The sequence below is a fragment of the Alternaria conjuncta genome (genome assembly GCF_024043145.1).
Source record: "Alternaria conjuncta strain BMP 0040 chromosome Unknown scaffold_12, whole genome shotgun sequence".
Classification (NCBI taxonomy): domain Eukaryota; kingdom Fungi; phylum Ascomycota; class Dothideomycetes; order Pleosporales; family Pleosporaceae; genus Alternaria; species Alternaria conjuncta.
The window spans coordinates 983,190-1,004,219 of record NW_026250101.1 but is presented as its reverse complement, the minus strand read 5'-3'; the positions used below and the strand labels follow the sequence as shown (position 1 = coordinate 1,004,219).

The window sequence follows — 21,030 nt, the reverse complement described above, 5'->3', positions numbered from 1 at the left end:
CGAGGGAGGTCGGTCGCGTCGATTTGGTGCAGACTCTGACAAGCAGCTCCACGTCTGGACAACCGGAGATTGTGCCCATGTTGCGCGTCCTCCAAGCCCTGTCGAGTATATCTCTTTACCACGAACGTTATCTAGCATTGCAGCCAAGACACCGAAGATGAATGGCAAGTTGGCTGAGGAGACGCGTCCGAAGTTTGGTGGGGTGTGGCCCGTGCGCGGCCCGAAGACACTTCCACTTCCACTTCAAACTTCGCCCGTCTCCACGAAGTTTGTAACTTCATCATCTCTACAGCTCTCGCTTGGGGTATGACGCTGTCGGGATTCTCCCGACCGAAAGCTCCTTCTGGAATTCTTTGCGGCCATCCGCTTCGCTAGCACTTATCGCTGCCCCTCCATAGACCTGCTCTTGCTTTCTTGTTCGTTTGGTGTTGTGGAAAAGAGATCGGCTCGCAGCAGCATTTCAGCGACGGCAATGGGTACCTTTCTACTCCTGCATACTTGAGGTGCTCGCCTGAGTCCTGGTATTATGGTAGGCTATCTGCCATCTTGAGAGGTATCCGTAAGACAAAAAGAGTTGGGATCCAGCGATTGCCAGGTAGGCGGCGGATATCGCACCATCTGTATCGACATACCAGGATACGACGACTGGACATGCAATATGATGGACCGACGGCGAAAGTGTGATACAGTCGGTTCGGGGTTGCCTCAGGTCCCATTGAGGCGTCATGCTCCCCCTTTTCCAAGCCCTTTGTCCGTAACCTGCATCGAGAGGACAAACATCGTCTCGTTGTGTTCGGTACCGATGCTAGCTTCGTGGGCGCATCGGGTGTCGTCCAGCGTCTGGTATAGCTGTCGCGCGGGGAGGGTAGTTGGGTCTTCTGCCGGTCGATGAGCGTCGGAGGAGGCTGCCACTGCCGTCAGCACACCAGGTCTGGCGTCGTCGAGTGCCATCAAAAGGGCGCTCCACTGGAAGGCGTGGTAGTGCACCTAAGATCGCTATAGGAGGCATGTCCGTCGGCAAGCTGTAGTCTGGTCAGCACGACTGGTCGCTCTACCACGAGAAACAGGGTGATGCACTTATCAGAGGCGCCGTCGATGTCTCCTTCAGCCAATGCTCTGCTGTGGATGGTCAAGTCTCAGGGGCCCTTGCTGTGAGGGATGTTCGCGCTTGTTGCTGTGAGGGAAAGGGTCGGCTGAAGCGTCGGTTCGCGTAGCTCCTCCGTCGGTCACGTTCTAGCTTGATGCACGTCGGTATAGCTCGTATTGCAGCTGGCTTAAGAGATCTACTCAGGCTCGGTCTGGAATATAGGGAGACTCAGGAGAGCTTCATCACAGTAAGAAGCTTGTCCGATCAGCCTCGTCGTTGCGTAGGCGGCGCTCCGGGAGTTAGCGTATCTCGACGCCCGAGCTCCCGCCCACTGCGTATAAACTCGCTCCCTCCACTACCCCACCAATACTATACATCAGTCGTCGTCCACGATTGTTAGACGGGTATCCGGTAAATTGGCTCGTAAGTTACCCCCGCTGCATAGCTCGGATCGAAAGGCTTTCAGGCTCGTGCGTAACAAACGTTGACAGATGCAGTACGCAGACGCGATACAGAACCGACACGAGTGCCTATCACTACGCACAACCCCCGGAAACACATCATCGGAGTCTCAGTATTCTGAACACAGATCGAGTTCTACTGTGCCTCTAGTACTCCGACATACGATCCTGGAAGACCTCACTGTGAGTAGTAGGCAAGATCGGCAGCTCTCTGGGCCTTTATTGACGTCTCACATAGCTTTCCGGATTAACAAACAAGATCTGCGCGTCTCTATAGCTCTCTTGAAGACCCAAGCCTTGGTATGTTACCTTCCGCCCACTACACGTGTGCGGATAGCTGACATGTCAACTTCTAGCATTCCTAGCTCGACATGTCCAACAGGCGCAAGGTCTGCCACCCATTTGGAAAGCGTACATCTAGACGTCGTGGCCCGCCAAAATCCAAGTACCGATCCAACGAGCCGAAAGAAGTTCCGATCCCCTCATCGCGTAGTCTCATGGTCGAGGTCGTGGACAAATCTGGAGGCGTATCTAAGGAGGTACTTCGGCAAGCTCAACCCAAGCTTGATGGTCTGCCCGACGAGATCCTGTTGATAATCCTCCTTCCTCTCCATAACGACAAAATTACTCTGGACGCGTTCGCCTTGACCGCCAGACACTTTCTTGGTACTGTTCGCACGACAAAATGGATCAACAACCCTATCGCATTACGCTCAGGCCCAGGGGCCGACCCCAAGGCAAACCCAGACCGCGTTCTTGCTCGTCTCATCTACCACTTGTACAATCTATCACATGGTACAACTGCGAGCATTGTCCAAATGTATGCCTCAGGCTTCAAGACGATTTCGATTGATCGGCATCACAACTACATCAACATACTTCCTGCCGATATCTTCACCGCAGCCATTATCGAAAGGATGAAAAAGACCATTTACTATATGCCCGGTTTGACCATGACAACCAGGAACTTGTGGCTGCGTCAGGTGCAAGATAGGTATGAGCCGGCAGTAGTCGCCCTTCTGTTGACGTTTCTGTCTGGACTGGAGTCTATCGATCTCAGTGGCGATCTCACATGCCTGTGGTCAGACTTAGCGTCGGTGACTTCTTTCAAGTTGCTCAGCACATTGCATCTTCGACAAATCACGAACTGCGAACTCACTACGAGCTGCTGCAACTTGATGAGGTTACCAAGCCTGAAAGAACTCGCCTTCTTCGACATGACTATCACAGACCAGATATTGCGCAATATTTGTTATCCTGAAAAGCTATCGGTCACAGCTATTCGTCTGATTAGATGCTACATCGCGGGCTGGAAGACGTTTCGCTTGCTTCAACTCTGCAAGAACTTAGAAGTTTTCGAGTACACGATCAACATGGCCCTGTACGTCAAATCATTTGACAGTGACGATAGATGGAACGCCATGTTGTGGGGGTGGCTGCTTTCGCACAAGGCTTCGTTGAGACGCCTCATCCTCACTGGCTCTGGAGGTTCCAACACAGCAGGCGTGTTTCTCGGTGACCTCCGTGAGTTTCACCATCTCCGATACTTGGAAGTCGACCAGAATCTAATCCAAGATGCTTGGCATGCGAATTATGAGACATTGCTGAACCACTTTCCGAAGTCCTTGGAGACGCTCAAAATGAATGAGTGTTCCTCTCAAGTGGCCATCAAGCTTCTGGAAATGGCTGCAGACGCCTTCTGGCCTGAGTTGGGTACCCTGAAGCTGACCTGTCTTCCATGTCTGAAAGGGCTTCCCGCTGTCCGAGCGAAGTTGGATGAGCTCCGCAACGTATGTGAGGAGAAGGGTATCTGGGTTGATGTAGAAGAGTCTGACAATTGACGAACTACACTGGGGTAGTCGTGTTGTCAAGGAGGGTCGAGCTCCTTTACGGGATTTCTTAGCAAACGCGCGAGAGACGCCTTAGCATGCTTTTCTTAGCCACGATTGTACGCATGGGTAGAAACCAGCGGATTAGATGAGCTCGTACTAGAGAGACATGCTTGGATGGTAGTAATGCGGGTCTTACAAAACTATCGACTGTTTGGACAAGTCCGCGCTCACGTTCACGACCGTGATTACTCGCGACGCGCACTCTTGTGGTAGTCTTGGGGGGTGCAGTAACGCGTTCTTACATTGAGCCGTATAATGACACTGTATCAAAATCGGCTCATGGCAGCTTCTGATGCAGATGAAGCGCTCCTCGTGAACGACCGAACCGTGACCTAGAAGTGAATTGATGTGCAAAGCACCAGATGATGGATGGCGATGGTACCAAAATTTGTAGTGGTTCTGAAACGCGGTCTTTTGGTTTTGAAGTTTCATAGCCCAAGAGCAGGTGCCATGGGCCCGAGGGCAGCGCATTCGGCATGGCCCGGCATCGGAGCCAGCGCATAGACCCATCATCCAATCGCACCTTCTCATCGTCTGCAAACACACACTACAATGCGCGATACACTTCCTGCATACATGCAAACATCGTCCGCTGCATCACGACCTCCGCACACTTCGATCGATCTGGGCGCACGTAGCATGCGCTGAAAAGCAAGGCTACTGTAGGGCTGGTGCTCGAACTAGCACTTATCCGGTCCGCACCACACCCTTTTGGGCGCTACCCTACCCCTTCGCTAACGCCATTTGGCCCAGCTGAACAATAACCAATTCCAGGATCACCGAATAGCTAGGCGAGGCATACTATATTCGTGTGAACGCCCTCGGTAGCCCCGTAGGCGCCTGTGGGCTGACAACAAGCCTTCATCTGCGAAGGCTGAGGAATCACAGCGCGAGGGCCACGTACTGAACTCCATAGGGCTGGCGTAAGGCTTGAATGCACGGTACTCTAGAAAGTATTTGGTTGGTACTACAGACTTTTGCATCGCGATAGCGCAGTGATGCAGATGTTGGTATGTGATAGGGATCTTGTGGCGTTGCTAAAGGATGCATTCACTGAACTGAGGCCTTCATGTGGCTTGCTGTATTCATCCTGCGCAACATCAGTGCGGTAAGAAGCCCTCTGAGTATTGTTTCGTGCGGTTGATCCATATATCATGCACTTGTTCCTTTTCTTGAGACACGGCTCGCTACCCGACTACCTTCCAGACCCTGCGTTGTGAGTTGCATACGTTCATAGCAGGCCATCTGCACTTCGCTCGTTACTTTCATAAACTCCACTCTCATATCAAAAATCATGAAGCTATTCACCTACGAAACCTGGGGGGTGCCCAGGGCCGGCTTCGATCCGTCATACAACTTCGTCCGTTCGCACTTCGTCTCACCCGTCGTCCTCGCATGCATCCGCGCCTTGCTCAGCATATACTGCTTCACGACTATCATAACATGCTATACTTGGCTGGCGAACGAGACGGCTACAATCAAACTCAAAGATGTGAACATAGGATCCTATACCATCCAACAAGGCAATGCAGCTATCGGGCAGTCATTCTCATTCTTCACCTACCTCACCTTCTGGTCGCTCGGTTTCTACTTCCTCGTCTCAAGCGTACACACATTCATGTATGCGTTCAGGCAACGAACATGGTTACACACGTGGCCAAAGTGCTTGCAGCTCTTGCATAGCATGTACTATTCGACCATGACCTCGTTCCCGTTCTTGGTCACGATTGTCTTTTGGGGGACTATGAACTCTGGATGGCCAGCTGGCCGGTTTGAGCAGTGGATAAACATCTCCGTTCATGGTCTCAACAGCGTCTTTGCTGCGACTGAGATCATACTATCAGCAACCGAGCCACAGCCGTGGCATCATCTATCCGTCGTCCTTGGAGTCTTGTCGATTTACCTTGGGCTCTCGTACCTCACGCGGTATACTCAGGGCTTCTACGTGTATGAGTGGATGAACCCGGCACACGGTAACGCCAGCATTGTTCTGCATGTCTTGGGTTATGCGGGCGGAATGATTGCGCTGTTCGTGCTCGCACGGTACGCAATTATAGCACGAAATATGCTAGCGCGACGACTGCAGGGGTCTGAGGAAATGGAGTATGGCGAGAAAGGCATTCAACTTGAAGATGATCGGTCCGATACCTGGTCGGCGAAGGTCGGGGTGGTCAAGCCGACGCCCATGCGCGTGCAGAAGAAGCCAGAGATAGTCATTTCCGAAGTCTAGGAGGTAGTGCCGAATTAGCGTCAGGGTTGATGTTAGATATGAATTCAGTCATGACATTGCGCAATGCCATCCTTCGGATATGAATCAGCTTCCTCTTTAGGTTACGGAGTAAGGCCTTTGTGATCTGGCATGTGCACCGTCAACTGAAAGCCTACTCCGGTCTCGCTCATCCATTGTACAGACTTCCACTTCTGCATAGGTCGATCCCTGCCGGCCACAGCCTCAATGCAAAAGTATTCAGAGCTCAGGCAAAAGGCGGCTGTCCAGGCGAGTTTCAGTGTTGGCTTGGAGGCCTAAGGCCGGGCAGTGAGGGGCTAGATGGGAGTGAACTCCCCAACGATTAACAAAACAATCCACAGTTCTCGATGTCATACCAAGGCTGAAGCAATCGAATCCACGGGTGTCGCGGCTACGTGAATGTGCATTGTCGGTGTAGTGGTCTTGTGTACTGTCAGATGCGCAGTTGCCACTTATTTAAAAGATCTTCCTGGCATCGATGCGCGCAATCGATCTCGTTAATAAGTGCTGCACGATCTCGTCGGAATTGTGAGTTCTGTACTGTCCGTTGAGCTCTGGTGCACTATGTGCGAATGACGTGTGCACCGCTCCCTTCCTGGCCCACCATGTGATGAACCCGAGTTATAATGGACACTGAATCTTGTTGACGGCCGCAAGAGTACTCCAGATACACATCACCACCAGGCTAATCGGTAAAGGGCATCAGACACAACGTAGTGTCTGTAATTCAGACTTAGAACAACTTCTGTGGGGTTTGACGCAGGTCCTCCGTGAAAATGGCTGATTTGATTAGGCCAGCGTCGTGACGCCATAGCTCGACATCGCCAACTGTCTTACATTGCGAGAGATGATGTCAAGGCGGAAGATGATGAAGACGAAGTCTGCCTTGTTGATAAGCGTCACGCCCAAGGTCCGTGACTAAAAAGTTGTCCTTGGATCGACGACGAAAGCCTTCGGTACCGCTCTCCAGCGCCTTAGGGTCCAGTACTAAGAAAAAAAGGCAGTAGTAATGTTTCCTTGTTGTTCCACAGCTGAAAGCATCACGAGACAATGGAATGCCGAGCTGATCTATGTTATCGCCCGTTCGCACTGATGCGCATCAGCACCTGGGCACCTGTGCGTTCATGTGGCTCAGCCCAGACGGGCTTTGACAATATAGGTAGGGCCAGAAACGGATCGAAAAGACGCACGAGAAACATGCATTTCGAATATTCTTGTTGTTCCCGCTGAGAAGGTGTGGTGATATCTGGACGCGACAGTGATGGTTGAGGATGCACGCGGACAGGGGACCGATGCCATGGATGTGTTGCAGCCTCGGCTACGAAATACTTGCCACGTTCGTGCTTAGCGCGCCCTCTATCTAAAATTAGGAGATAGGGGAGGCAGTGCTGGCGTACTCTCTTTCATCTCAATGGTCCTTGGTGATCGCGTCTTCCGTTACCCATTGCCACCTGCCCGACTCGTTGCATACTCAGAGTAGGATTGTTGCCGCTGGGCGCGTTCCCTCAGCGCCCTCCTTGCTGTCGCGCTGAATGCAGACCTCGGGAGGCGAGCGGCTGGCTGCACAAAGGTCGAGTGACCACGTACCGCCTTGAGCCTCACCGCTTACTGTTCGGTAATATCATGTCAGTAATGCGTAGGGCGTTGGAAGGGTTTCTTAGGTGCCGGACCCGTATCGAAGACGGCGAGCCTCGTTGAAGCTTGGGCGTTTGGCCTGAAAAGTTAGGCCAGCAATGCGTCTCAAAATCCTTTCAGATGAACCCAGATATGGAGTCCTCTAATTTCACATCCATTTCCGTCAGATCTGAGCTTCAATTGGAGTTTCTCTGTCTTGGCCCCGTTGGTATGACTTCAACATGCACCGTTTAAGCAATCTGCACGTCCTTCTGTAAGGATTGTCCCTTCCGACATCTACACATAGCAATCTACCAGCTCACGCCTTACCCCTGCGCCCGACGACCACCGCCACCCCTCTGCTACGCCGCACTAAGGTTGCCAACCATATGTATCGCACCTGTTCCACTGGCAATACCACGCACCCGGGATTTCGGAAGCATAGAACAGTTGGAGCTATCGGATCTGCGAATCGGCTATTAGCATCGTTTAAACTCACTCGAATACTACAGTAGTGCAGTAGCGCAACGCCCTCAAGCCGCACCTCACCTCCACATTCAACACCAAGCTCTTAGGCCTGGTCTGCGCATCCCTGCGTTCAGCCTTGGACACATCTGCATACGGAGCAGCTCTCTTTAGGATGCTACCCGGCGCCCAGCTGCTGACGATCCCGACCGCATCGTCTAACTATAAGCTTGACGACATCTCGTCTACAAGCAAGCTAGTTCTATCCTCCAATCGACTTATCCTCCACCTCCAGGGCGGCTCGACGCACAACGAAGACGAGGAATACATGGCACAACATAATCACCGTTCCAGCCGCTTGCAGACTGAGAATGAGCTGTGGCTAAATATGCCTGCCTCTTCTGCACAACAACAAGAGCATGGCCGTCGATCAGAGCCATCCGCCTACAAAGCAACCTCGCAGCGGATCAGTGTATGCCCTACGAGCGGCTCGAATCTTAACAAGCCACTACCACCATCGCCATCCGGTTCAGAGAAGCGATCTCACAAGCCAACCTTGTTGCGAGGGTTTCTCCGACGCGAATCTTCAGAGCAACCGGAGTCAACCCATCTCCGACCTGAACCTTATCAACCAAAACGGCACTCGACCAGCCTGAACGTAGACACAAACAGCCAGCACCGCCATACTTACTCCAGAAGCATGCCGAACTCTCCCTACGGGTTCGGTCAATCTACTTATCAGGACCCAGCGACCTTTCCTCGAGCGCATTCTTCAGCCTCAAATCACTCAGACGCCGTGCAGTACCAACCGTACTCGCTGCCACCAGAACAGCAGTCCTCCCGGCCTCTACAACAACGTGCTGTTTCTATGAATCCTTACTTCGAGACAGCATCAACACCACGATCGCGCACTTTCCCCGAATCTACGCTCGGCGTTACGGCCCGCGACAACGCCTCCAGTCGGCCACGACCTCACACAACATGGGGCTCTCCCACCGAGGCTTTCACTGACGTGTCTCAATTTCATCTTTTCGCAGAGGCTATGACAGGTCTGCCAAACGACAACGAGTCCTTTTCACCAACCGGCCCACCGCAACTTCGAGGTTCACTTTTCGCCCGAAGAAACACTAATGACACTATCCCAATCCCTCTTCAACATCCTCAGCATTCGTCGAGGACCCTACCAACACGGCGGCCTGCAAGGGAACAGAGGGATGACTGGCAGAATTTTGAGCCACCGCCGCTTATCTCGTCACGAGCAGCACCTGCACTGAACCACACGATGTCGGTGCCCAATCCACCTCTCGATGCTTATCAGCAATGGCAGCCACCATCGCACTTGGACGCCGTTACAGCGGAATTGAACCTGCTGGGGCTGAATGATCCTCAAGGATCCGATGATGAACTTCCGGACTATCAACAAAGCCAGGCGGAAATGGCAGCGAAAAAGAGACAAGAGGCGTCAGCAAGAGCTCGCGAACTAGAAGCGAGGTGGAGGGGTACGCGAAGATGAATACGACGATCGAGAAAGAGGTCACCCGAACAAATCAAACCAAACATATTGCATAATATCAAAGTCCACGTTCCTTCCGCATGCGAATGTTAATCTCGTCAGCCTTCGCGAAGGCATGTGAGATGTAGGCTTCAGACCCAAACCTGGACTCACTACTCCGCATGGCCGGCTTTTCGATGGGCCAAGCGATATCTAGGCTGCATTCAGCTCCGGTCCATCGTTCATGATACCTAATTCTAATACATCCATCCGTGTTTCTCAACACATATTGATATCGAAGTAAACCATATACGCATGACTGCTGCAGTCATGGGGATGATGCAGCGTTGCGGCACCGCCCCCGCCATCGCCTGTCCCGGGCCGGTCTATCGTTCGATTATATGTATTGCCTACATTGGTGTTACGCCAATAGAACTTTTAAGGGTCAGATTTTTACCGGAAAGGGAATTCGGCCCCTACATTGATTGATATCATGCGTACGAAAGAGTATTTTGCATGGATGCAATTTCGAAAGTGAATACTGGTGTTGCTGATAGTCACGATAGGGAACATGGTCAACATTTTCGGACAGGTGTCTCCGGGCGGGTATCGCGCTAGCACACCTAAATTGAATTGAGCAGTCACCCATAGCACATCCCTTCACGCGTAAAATGTTCGACGTTGTCACTTCGCTGTAGGCAAATTGGACATTATCTAGTAGAGATCCGGACAGCTATGTGAGATGTGACAAAGATATGGAAATATGCCTTGCGAACAGCCTCATGCGGATCGAAAAATTGACTGCGTGATGTACCTGACCAGTCGTGATCCCGCATGACAAGAGAGCGGCATGAACATGGTAGGTAATACGTACTTATGAAGGCTGGCCAATCATTGAAGTTCTGAGTCACACCCTTTCCATGCCACGTTTTTGGGGCTTATCTAGGTACCGCCACAGTACTAGGTTCCGCATGCTGTGAGAAGACGAAGGCGTGGAGATCATGTATGGTACACTTCTACAACTGCGCGTAGTCAACTGACCAGTCTACACATCACTAACCACGTTAATGGTAACACAAAAGTACCTAAGGACCCACTAAAATGCACGTAAGTCTCGAAGGAGAGCAAAGTAGATGCGGGGAGTTTGGGGGCGGAAAAGCTTATCATGCGCACGTTGTATGCTGTAGCATACCCAGCGGGCCAAGATCTCGACCCAGCACTTTCGACTGCATAATGTATCAATGAGGTTCTAATCACCGAAAAGTACAGTATAGCCAGTGAGTGTCCAAGTGGCAATACTACACACCATGTCTTGCTGTAGGCAAAGCACCACACTATCACCGCGACTCTCTCGCCATTCCCTTTTTAGGTAACACTCCCGCTTCTGCGCCGAACGACCATTCCGCTGCATGAGCATGTGCAAGCCTAAGCGCAACGTTACGCGGAACAGAGGCACGGTCGCTGTCGCCGCTACCAAGAGTCGTGGTTTACTATGCCCGCCAACCCGGAATTGAGGCTGTGCAAACGCACGTCAGATGCACGCGGGCCGGAACGATCAACAAATGTTTGAAAATAGCAGATGATGCATAAGGGGGGAGATGAAGGAATTAGCAAGTTGATAGTTTTACGCTGCAGCGGTGATCACAATGCGTCGTTGTAGAACAAAGAGGATGGGGAGGGGTAATGGTTCGGGGGGTCTGGAAGAACGGTGAGCTCGCAGATGCAGGTGCAGGTGCAGCTGACTGGAGGTCGCATACAGGCCAGCGAAGACGGCTGTCTTCGCGTAATCGATGGACTGAAGTCATGCAGCCGATGATACTCCTACTGCAGGTGCAGTATTTGACTTTCGCGTTGAGTTGATGCTCGTTTTCCGGTCGGGATCTCGGCGGCCCTTCCCAAGATTGCTGTGTGCCCACGCTGGACACCTTGCGCTAGATCTGTGAGCGAGAGCGCATGACTTTTCTTCTCATCTCCTCACCAGTCTTGCGGTAACTACAACACCTGTGCAAGGCGGAGTGGACTGAGCTGCTGTGCAGAAGTGTAGAGCATTTCGTTGATGTTCATCCCTAAGAAGCCTAGTGCAACTCCAGAATGATGACGTCATGATCGCGTGTCTCTTCCGCGCGACCACCCAGGTATTGATCGATGTAGCTGTTCACATTCACCGTTGACTACGTGTTGTAAAGTCACATTTCTACGACTACCTAAATCATTCTCGTTATTGGTGTACCTTCAACTGATTGCTGCCTTGGCCAAAACAGAACGGCCTGCTACTGACCCCTGGAAGTATTGACGCCTGCTACCCTTCATTCTGTATTTGATGTGGAAACAACAGGGTCGTCGCTGGGCGTGCCTTGATCAATTTTCTCACCCTCTCGGATATCTCTTTCCCATTTCATGTCATCAACCCAGCCCTTGTAGACAATCTCCCCCTTTTGTGGCCGTTGCATAACGCGGTGCATGTACTGATTCTCCGCCGCCAACCAAGGCGGCTGGTAATGTTTGATAGGTAACTCCGGTAAATTTTGCCTTGCGCTGGCTTCCCAGTCCGGATCGGTGATGGCTCTAGGTTCTAGTCCGGGTACCCAGAGAACATCTCCCCCAGCAAATTCGCCTGTGTGATCAACCCAAACTTTACGTGCGAGCATGAGCATGTACGTCTCATATGCATCCGCCACTATGAGACCATCCGGGGTGTGGAAGCGACCAAACTTTGCGGCGAAGCCATCTAGCAAGGCACAGACCTGCCAGTGTTCGCGTTTGGTGCTGCGTGATAGATCTTCCAGCATCCGGATCAGTGCGCTGCCGCTTAGTACACCATTTTTCCAGCGTTCCTCGCCAGTCTCGCGCACAAGAGGAGCTGTTCCACGAACAAAACCGGGAGGCTGGCCAACATGATCATTCCGAAATTTTAATGTCATAGGTTGCTTCAATCTTGGAGGCGCTGGAGGGGGCGAGCTTTTGGGCAAGGGCGTTCTGTGTGAAGGGTCTGTCCAGAATGGCGACTCTTCCGTAGTCACAGCTTGCGAAGATGGAGGCTTTCGAGGTCTGAGGCGCGACAGAGCCTCTGGCGGCGGGTCCTGCATCTCCACATCGTCTGGCGAGTAATCAAGATCCATTGGGTCATCTGTGATGGGTTCTTTCCCTCGACCACGCCCACGAGATCTTAGATTCCGTGACATTCGATGAGATGTTGCGGTAAAGTTGTTACGAGATGATGATGATGATGGTCTTGCTGACTTTGTGACTAGAAGTACGTGATTCCTCTCACTATTTGAAGCAGAAAGGTTTGCTATGCTTGAAGATACCACGTCACATGGAGAGTCATCGGCGAGACAAGTATGAACCACGAGACGCGCATTGCATCCTGGTCAATTTACGCATCACAAAAGCGTGATATAGCACTTTGCGCCTTTAACACAACAATGGAAAGGATGTCGTGATAAAAACAATCGCTGAGACCGATCGCAGGCTACTCAAACAAGAGAATGAGTCCGTTGAACCTGCATTTTGCCATCTTCCACAACGTTAACCACACTCCTAAATATTCAACACTAACGGCGGTATCCTGGGACTGCGATGCCCAAAATTTGCAAGAAGCTATCCGTAACCTATCAACCAAAACCGAGAGAAAAATGGACAGTAATCCAGAAGCTTGGTAGCATGGGCGGAGGTCTGAACGGCGGCATAAGCAAAGTCCAATGTAGTAATCCAAAAGCTCGGGGTATGGTATTCATTGAGAAGCGCTTCAATAAAGACGCGTTCGAGAACGATGTACCGCGCAAAGAAATCCAGATTTTGCACCAGGTCCAGGACCACGAGAACATTACTAAGATGGTGGACCACTTTTTCAATAAGCGCAAACCAGACGGAGCTGTGTATCTGGAGTATTGTACGGTAGGTAACCTGGCAGACGTCGCGCTCAATGTTGCTATGGGCGCCCACGTCAACGAACATAAGATATGGAGATGGTTCTTTGAACTGTCTTCTGCCCTTACGTACTGTCACCGTGGCCCGCAGCCAATGATGACCGATGACGAGATATTCCAGTCCGGTTGGAGTAAAATATATCATCGCGACATCAAGCCTGCGAACATCCTACTGACGATGGAAGGTGATACAGTTATAGCGAAGCTTGCCGACTTTGGATTAGCAGTAACTGAAGACTATCTGTCGCTTGAGCGTAGTATAGAACGCGCTATAATGGAACCAGGGGGGACGCCTGGGTTCGACGCTCCAGAATTTCCACTCTTCAGCGGCGCTTCAGATGTCTGGCAACTAGGCTTGAGTATGGTCTGCGCATGTACCGGAATCGTAGGCCCGCGAAGCAAAGAGTTCCCCCATGGTCAAAGATGGGACAAAGAACAACCGGCAGGCTCCAGCTATACCAGAGAACTCAGTAGCATACTGAAGAAAGCTCTAGAGCAAGACTTTGTAGAGCGGGTGCGCATATATCCCCTGTTGATGAACATCAAGGCTGAATATGGGAGAATCAGGGAACGACTTCCTGTCGACAAACGACTGCATAGAGTCTACGATCTAGCCGAAGAGCACGACAAAGGGAAGCCGCCAGCGGAACATCGCAGACCAAAGCATCATTTCACGAAGTGGGAGGGCCCGGCTCGTCCCGGACATGGAGGTGACCATGGCAACCCGATGCCGTTCTATGGAGCGGGATTCGATGAAGATGAGCTGGACCAGATCAACTCAGGAATGGGATTTGGTCCTTATATGCCCGGTAATTTCGACCCGAGGCGCATGAATGCATTCAACCAGGGTTTATGATGAGTTCAGAGGCATGATGAGGTAGCTGGAGCCATCGGAGATAGCCGCATCATGTATTTCAGGAGTTGTGCCAACCCCACGACTCTTCGAGTTGGTTGATGGTCGCTGTGGGAGGAAAGCCATGCGATCGTTCACAGGCATACCATAGATCGCGAAGCTGTTCTTGATCCTCACGAATCGTGAAGCGATCGCCGACTGGAAATGTTAGATATAGAAGCAATATAAATGTTACACGCGACTACTTCTCGTCATAGTCGCGTAATGGGATCGGAACGAACTTACCTAATGCGATCGCGAAGCAGGCAACAAACTTGCAAGGAAACCATTTGGAGTTCGATTGGGCCACTCCGCATAGTGTGCGGACGTTGTCTTGCACGGTTCTATCCACAATAGCGCGTGATGCTTTGTGTGCTGGTCCGAGTTGTGGAATCGTCGGATCATGTACAATCAGCAGCATATGAGCTAAGAGGTTATACTGGGTGCCCATAACGTGGGTCTTTTGGTGGAAGCGAATGTCCGGGAAGTTTCTCCCGCTACCATCTCGATCTTGACGGAAATAGTATGGGTCGAAGCTGTCAGGCCTACACTGTGTCCAGGATCTGTTCTCATCCATCAGTTGGTTGTAGCGAGCAATGCTGTTTCTACCTTCCCCAAAGACGAAGTTGCTCACGTCGCCGAGGTGAGCAATCGTTCGTGTAGCCCAAATAGAGTCATTAGCCGGCTCGAGTGAGCGATCAGCGGGGAAGATGTGTAACTTGAACGCGCGTTGCGTCATGAGTGAGATCCACAGTTCCTGACGGAAAGCAGCCCAGTAGATAGCCTGCCGCCGATCAGGGCCAGACGTTGCAGCGTATGACTGTTCAGCAGCGCGAATTATAGCTTGGGTGCCGAACAGATGGCCTTGGGGATCGGAGCCGATAATTGAAATGTTCATCTCTTCCAAGAGTCGCAGGATGACGGTCGCAGCAAGTAATGGCTCTTCTTTGATGGTGACGTTGTCGTTCAGTGCTGGAATCAGCGTGTCAAAGCATCGCTGATAATAGGCATCTGCGATGTAAGGGTCGAAATCGGTGGTGCGACTAAGCTGACGAGCAGATAGCGCAAGAATGGCGTTCCTGGATGAGATTGGTGGTCAGTCGATTGCCAACGTATATCCGCAGTAGACACACTACATACATCAGGGTACTATTCTGCTTGGCCATCTGGACGATGTGAACCCCAAAGTGATCTCTGGTGTCGACCATGTCGAACTTATGTTCGTCAATAAAAGGCCCTTTCTCTGGATGAAGGTACTCACGAATAAGGCGACATTCTCGATGTAGTGCTGCAGCAGCATTGCCTCTTGCTCATGCTCTAACGGCCATAGCACAGGTTCACCGGGAGGCTGTTGATACACAAAGGTACTAACTCCCTCTTCCTGATGTGGCTGGTACGTGCTCGTGTTTGCTCGGTGGCCGTGTAATGCTGGAGGCGCAGGTGCTTGGTGTTGCACAGGAGATTCTGAGTTCAGTAAAGACAGAACTGTGAGGTTTTCCGTAGGGGTGAACAAGGTTGAGTTTGGAGTCAAAGCAGTACCCGGCGCACTTCCAGGGGTGCAGCTGGGTGATGGCGCATGAACTGAAGGGCTGTCGAACGGAGAGTAGCCATCCTGTACATATTGAGAGCGAATCTCGCTCGATTCGTCCAAGAATTGGACTGCCAACTCGTGTCAGCGACAGATGCAACAGCCTCGGGTAAGTGCTCACTTCGCGGAGGGTACGACACCCAAGGTTGTTCAACACTAAACGAATCCGAGATTGACGACCGCCGGAACCGTCTACCGCTTTCGTAGACGCATTCTTTCTTCGCCTGCGCACACCTTGCACATGCCGGCTGCTTGCCATCACCTATTGCAACGTCATCAGTATGCCGGCACCACTAGCTCAAGGCTCAAAGCTTACATCGATAATGACGCGTGCGGCATCGATTGCTACGAACGGTTAAGCGATGTCCAGGTCATGCGCAAAGGATGCGAAGTCTCGTACCATGGCATTTGCGATAAACCTTAACGTGGTCGTGGAATCGCGAAGGATGCGTGTGCGGGCTAATTTACGAAGCTGGGACACGCGCGATAACGATGCACAAAGGGGTCCAGGACGAGGAATGCCCGCCGAGATGAGCAGAGTCGTGCCCAACCATGTTTCGCCGGTTACTAAGAACGGGCTTTGACGATCGCGTCCGCGGCTTCGGAAAATCCAGATAGCGTGTCACAGCGGCGACTAGCCCCGCTTTCTACCCCACATCTTGGCAGGGACGAAAGAGGTAAGTCTCCCCGGCACACTCGTCTGTCGTGTACAGATATGGCAGTGGCGATAGGTTTACACCACGTTTACGTTGCCGGAAGATTTTGACAAAACGCTGGACATCTAGATATTGTCTCTCCCTGTGCAGACATTTCGAAGCCGATTGCTACTTCATCACATCCTTCATTATGCCCCATGCACTATCACCAGAGCAAGACGTGCCGAGCTTAGATGGCAAGAAACTCTTCGTGAACGACGGGTTGCTCCGACCAGATCAAGTCGGGAAATTGAAGGAGTCGTCTCCAGAAATGCCCATGGAAGAGCTGCGTCGGCGTTACAACGAAGATGGATATGTCTTCCTCAAGGGGTTACTACCAAGGAACGATGTCCTCAAAGCCCGCGAAGAGTACTTCAAGTCGCTCGCACCGAGCGGCGTGTTGAAACCTGGAACCCAGCCAGTGGATGGCATATTCGATCCTGAGAAGGACGCGGCAGACTTCCCTGGTATTGGCGCTGGTGCGGCCCCTGGAAATGGAAAGCCGGGAGAAGCGACAGCGGAGAAGTTCGTTAGTCTGGCGCTCGAAGCGCACTATGCAGATTGGTACAAAGAGGCGTTTTGCAAGCACCCTGCGCTGAAAGACTTTATTGCCCGGATGACAAACTGGGGCGACAACACTATAGGGGTCCGTAGAAGCTTATTGCGCAACAATACACCAGGAAACAAGGCCATCGGCGTACATTATGATCAGATCTTCCTCCGGCATGGCGAGCCGACGAGTGTCACTGCCTGGGTACCTATGGGCGATGTAAGCTTGACTGGAGGAGGCTTGATCTATTTGGAAAATGGTGAGTCTTCTCGTCGACGATGAATGATTGAGTAATATTAACGAGTTTGGTAGGTCATACGCTTGGCCGTGAGGTAGAGGGAGACTTCAACCGAAAGGCAGCGGAAAGTGGATTGAGCGACGAAGAAACGAAGAACGCTTTCAACCAGAACATGCTATCAACGGGGCTGCTCGCTGACGGTCCACGAGAGTATTCTGACACCTTTGACAGGCGTTGGTTGGTGACGAACTACGAAGCGGGCGACGTAGTCCTCCACAACCCGTTTGCGGTAGGTACCCTTGAATTTGAGCTGATGTATATCTTGGCTAAAAGTAGTCAGATACACGCATCCACATTGAATCACGATCCAAATAACGTGATTAGAGTTGGTACTGATCTGAGATTTGTCGATGGCAGCAAGCCATGGGACACTGTAAGTACAATGTAGACATCAATGTACATGTTGTTGACCAGCATAGCGATGGGACAAAGACTACGAGTTCAACGACGGTGTGTAAGCGGGTCAATCTTGGGTATATCTTTGGCCGCGATGGACAAGCGACTGGGATTGTAGTTGCGATATAGCGTAGTTCACGATCATCATTCCTCAGACATTCAAGCCCATACACATCTCCACCTGTCAATATGGTACTTTGCTCGCCATAGCTTTCCAAAACTCACATCGTCCGCCCCTTCCACCCTCCCATGCATTTGCATCGGTCAAACTGATTTGGTTGCTGACGCCCGGATCGCTATAAACGTAGTAGTAAAGGTCGTCTGTCGCTTGCACGAAAGAAGGGATGCCGCCTGTAGCGTTCATATTCAGTAGTACCGGCTGGTTTTCGTTCCACTTTGGCCAAGAAATGTCACTCGAACCATACCCAACCGCAGGCGGGATCGTCGAGTTTGCGACACCACCCTTCGCGTCTTCCAAGCTTATCACCGGCGAGTTCTTTGTGATGAAATTGCCCCAAATTCTACGGAAAGCGTGCTTGAAGCTTTTGCCGGGCGTTGAAGTTCCGCTCCATAGCGCTTGCAGATCATAGCCATGATAACTTGGAGGCGCACTAAACTGATACTTCCAGCCCTCTGTAAAAGCTCCAGCAGCCCAGTAGCTGGGACAGACGAAGGCGTACTCTGCAAAAACATTCAAGAGACGTTGTTGATTTCCTGTCCCAAATTCACTCATGTTGAGTGCCGTGGGTAGACCAGTACCAGATGTAACAAAGCGCGTAGCATTGGGCTTCACGTCGAGGTCATCCCCAGGAAATGAGTATGTTTGTTCCAGTCGGGCTTTCTCAGATGTAGAGAAGTCGGGAAATGTCAGATCAATGTAGTCTCGGAAATCCTGCAGCGTGCGCGCGGTAGGAGGCGAAAGTGGCACGCCTTCGTTTGCCATGTTACCCGATAAGACACGCCTTCCCTTTAGCGACTTTGAAGTAAGGGTTGTGGACAGGCGGTCCTGAACAAATGTACCGTCTGTTACTGGCAAGAAAGCGAAGGTACCGAAAGGGCCAGCTTCCGAAACCCTGGCGCTGGCATTCTGGAGAACGATGGTATCCGCTGCGCGGAGGCAATCCATACTTTCGTTCGTTGTTGAGCAGCCGGATGCTTCAAGGAACGCCGCATAGGCTTCTGCGGGTTGTTCATCGTCATAATCGTGCTGATAGGGTACCCATGGACTCGCTGTGATAACATTACGGAAGAGGTCTTCTTTCTGCCGCCCACCGTAGGCTTGTGATTGATAGAGAACAGCGCCTGCTCCTGCACTCTCGCCTGCAATAGTGACCTTGCTAGGATCGCCCCCAAACTTGGCGATGTTAGCTTGTACCCACTTCAATGCGAAGTTCATGTCAAGGAGCCCAGCGTTAAGCGCACCATGCTGCTTCACCTTTGGACTCGAGAGAAACCCGAAAGCGCCTAGGCGGTACTGAATTATGACGCTAATGAAGCCATTCTTGTTGGTGGCCATAAATTCGCTGGGGTCTAGCCCAGAGGCGCTGAATAGCCCGTACCCTCCACCATCTTGATCCTGTTAGCGACATCCACTACGTTTTTTGTATTGCTTGGAAAGTGACTCACGAACCCAGAAGAAGACAGGCAGGTTCTTCGCGTGAACCGGCGCGTAGACGTTCAAGAACAAGCAATCCTCGTTCCCGATCGCGGAGGTGAAGCCGTAAGCCGCGGGTGTCTGTGAAGAGGCGCCAGTTTGCGGACAAGCTGGGGGATCGCTCAAAGCTGATGCTGTCGTTCTATTCCGCACAGGGGCTTGAGGAGCCGCAAATCTGAGGTTGCCGAGTGGTGGCGCTGCATATCGAACACTGTAGCGCTAGGTCAACTCTTGGAGAAGTAGGGAGATCTCAGACGGAGAATTACCTTTTGAAGATATTGATGCTGGTATTGGCATCATAACTCCCCTCATAGACAGCGTAGCCCAGATCAACCCTGGGTGCTTTCACAGCCCGCGGTATCGGCTCAGCGCCCGACCCAGCGACAAGGAGCGCAAGCGCCAACAAGATCCCCGGACGTCTCATTTTGACTGTTGTTCGTGCTCGGAAACGTGTGAGCGGTCGGGAGAGGTGTCACCGTCGCTTGAGGCTGATGTCGACCGTGGCACAAAGCCTAAGGTTGCACGCCGTTGAAAATTCTCGCTGCATGTCAGCATCTTGCAGAAGTTCACGATAAGCGAAGCTATTCGTGAGCATGGCTCAATATGCGCACGATCGATGCGTTGATTGGCATGCTCGTACGGATGTCCTCCGTTTCGGTACGCTTGCCGTCTCCCGCCTGCCCCAAGAGCCCTACCAGGGGGCATGGAGCTGCAGACCTCGGACCTGCAGATTATCGTCATTGGACTCGGTTTCTAGACACTCTGTTGCGATAATCATGATTTGCAACTGGGGAGCGGAAATGTCGAAGACGCGCATGCAATCTATTGACATTGTCTAGTGTTTGACATGCTGAGGGAATTGTGGTGGCTGGTGGCCTCTAGGCTAACGGATTCGACGCGTGGTGCGCTCAGCGATGACGTAGGCGACGCGTCGGCGAACAATTGCCAGCTTGAGGAATTTCGAGGCTCCGAGACGTTTCGACAACGGGCCATTGAGCATAGAATCCGATGCAATTCTCTGCTTCGCATGGACAGTATTGAGTCTATCGAGAGTGACCACACTGGAGGGGCTGTCGCACCACATCAGTTACCCAAATACCGTTTGCCATAGCGGCGCGTCTCTTCGAATCAGTTTGCCGCGATAATCATTCCACACCAACGGCCCATCGACACGAAAGCCTGTTACAGTGCATCACGACTCGGGGGTATATTTAAGCATACGTCTACCAGGACAAGACGTGGCAGGGGCTGGGTGTCAGCTTGAGGCACTGTCAGGGAGTGCGAGGTGAAGAGAGGTGGCATTACGGATGTCGCTGAATTCAATAACATCGGGACAGCGACCAAAATTCCTACGATCACTTTATACAATATGTGGCCTTGTAGACTTTCGGCAACATCTGTGCCAACTCACGCACCAGACATCAAGTCTCACCGAATACGCATCGAGTCCATGTCTGGCTGTCGCAGTCAACTATTCATCAATCCAGTCCTCGTATATAAATCCCCGAGGTTCTGCCTCTCCTTTCTCTTATCCATCATACCAAGCACAGCAGCATCTAACAGAACAATTACTAGTACTTTTCAGCTTCCACTTGAAACACAAAGCAGCCGCAGCCAGCCCTAAACGTCTAAGCACCAAAAACCACACACATATCCGCCAAAACCCGCTCAACATCATGTTTCCAGGCGGCCGCTCGTACTACCCCTACCAGAATTCGCTTCAAGACGCAAACAACGGTGGCGGCTTTTACCCCGACCGCATGTATTCG

At 51.8% G+C, this 21,030-nt stretch overlaps 7 protein-coding genes across 7 annotated transcripts; 4 read left to right on the top strand and 3 right to left on the bottom strand.

Annotated features, from left to right (window-relative positions):
* Window positions 1-1,919: 1,919 nt before the first annotated feature.
* Window positions 1,920-3,389, top strand: J4E85_008292 (uncharacterized protein; the record flags this gene model as incomplete). The annotated part of the gene is made up of 1 exon (XM_051472518.1): window positions 1,920-3,389. The coding sequence occupies one exon, from the start codon at window positions 1,920-1,922 to the stop codon at window positions 3,387-3,389; it is 1,470 nt and encodes a 489-aa protein (XP_051323983.1).
* A 1,345-nt stretch (window positions 3,390-4,734) lies between these two features.
* J4E85_008291 (uncharacterized protein) lies at window positions 4,735-5,670 on the top strand (the record flags this gene model as incomplete). Its single annotated transcript, XM_051472517.1, has 1 exon — window positions 4,735-5,670. One exon carries the CDS (start codon window positions 4,735-4,737, stop codon window positions 5,668-5,670), a length of 936 nt encoding a protein of 311 aa, XP_051323982.1.
* Window positions 5,671-11,565: 5,895 nt separating this feature from the next.
* J4E85_008290 (uncharacterized protein) lies at window positions 11,566-12,378 on the bottom strand (the record flags this gene model as incomplete). Its single annotated transcript, XM_051472516.1, has 1 exon — window positions 11,566-12,378. One exon carries the CDS (start codon window positions 12,376-12,378, stop codon window positions 11,566-11,568), a length of 813 nt encoding a protein of 270 aa, XP_051323981.1.
* A 460-nt stretch (window positions 12,379-12,838) lies between these two features.
* J4E85_008289 (uncharacterized protein) lies at window positions 12,839-14,044 on the top strand (the record flags this gene model as incomplete). The annotated part of the gene is made up of 1 exon (XM_051472515.1): window positions 12,839-14,044. One exon carries the CDS (start codon window positions 12,839-12,841, stop codon window positions 14,042-14,044), a length of 1,206 nt encoding a protein of 401 aa, XP_051323980.1.
* Window positions 14,045-14,102: 58 nt separating this feature from the next.
* On the bottom strand, window positions 14,103-15,288 carry J4E85_008288 (uncharacterized protein; the record flags this gene model as incomplete). The annotated part of the gene is made up of 3 exons (XM_051472514.1): window positions 14,103-14,239; window positions 14,327-15,159; window positions 15,221-15,288. 3 exons carry the CDS (start codon window positions 15,286-15,288, stop codon window positions 14,103-14,105), a joined length of 1,038 nt encoding a protein of 345 aa, XP_051323979.1.
* A 1,226-nt stretch (window positions 15,289-16,514) lies between these two features.
* J4E85_008287 (uncharacterized protein) lies at window positions 16,515-17,669 on the top strand (the record flags this gene model as incomplete). Its single annotated transcript, XM_051472513.1, has 4 exons — window positions 16,515-17,172; window positions 17,226-17,440; window positions 17,492-17,584; window positions 17,631-17,669. 4 exons carry the CDS (start codon window positions 16,515-16,517, stop codon window positions 17,667-17,669), a joined length of 1,005 nt encoding a protein of 334 aa, XP_051323978.1.
* Window positions 17,670-17,791: 122 nt separating this feature from the next.
* Window positions 17,792-19,685, bottom strand: J4E85_008286 (uncharacterized protein; the record flags this gene model as incomplete). The annotated part of the gene is made up of 3 exons (XM_051472512.1): window positions 17,792-19,176; window positions 19,234-19,472; window positions 19,528-19,685. 3 exons carry the CDS (start codon window positions 19,683-19,685, stop codon window positions 17,792-17,794), a joined length of 1,782 nt encoding a protein of 593 aa, XP_051323977.1.
* Between the last annotated feature and the right edge of the window lie 1,345 nt (window positions 19,686-21,030).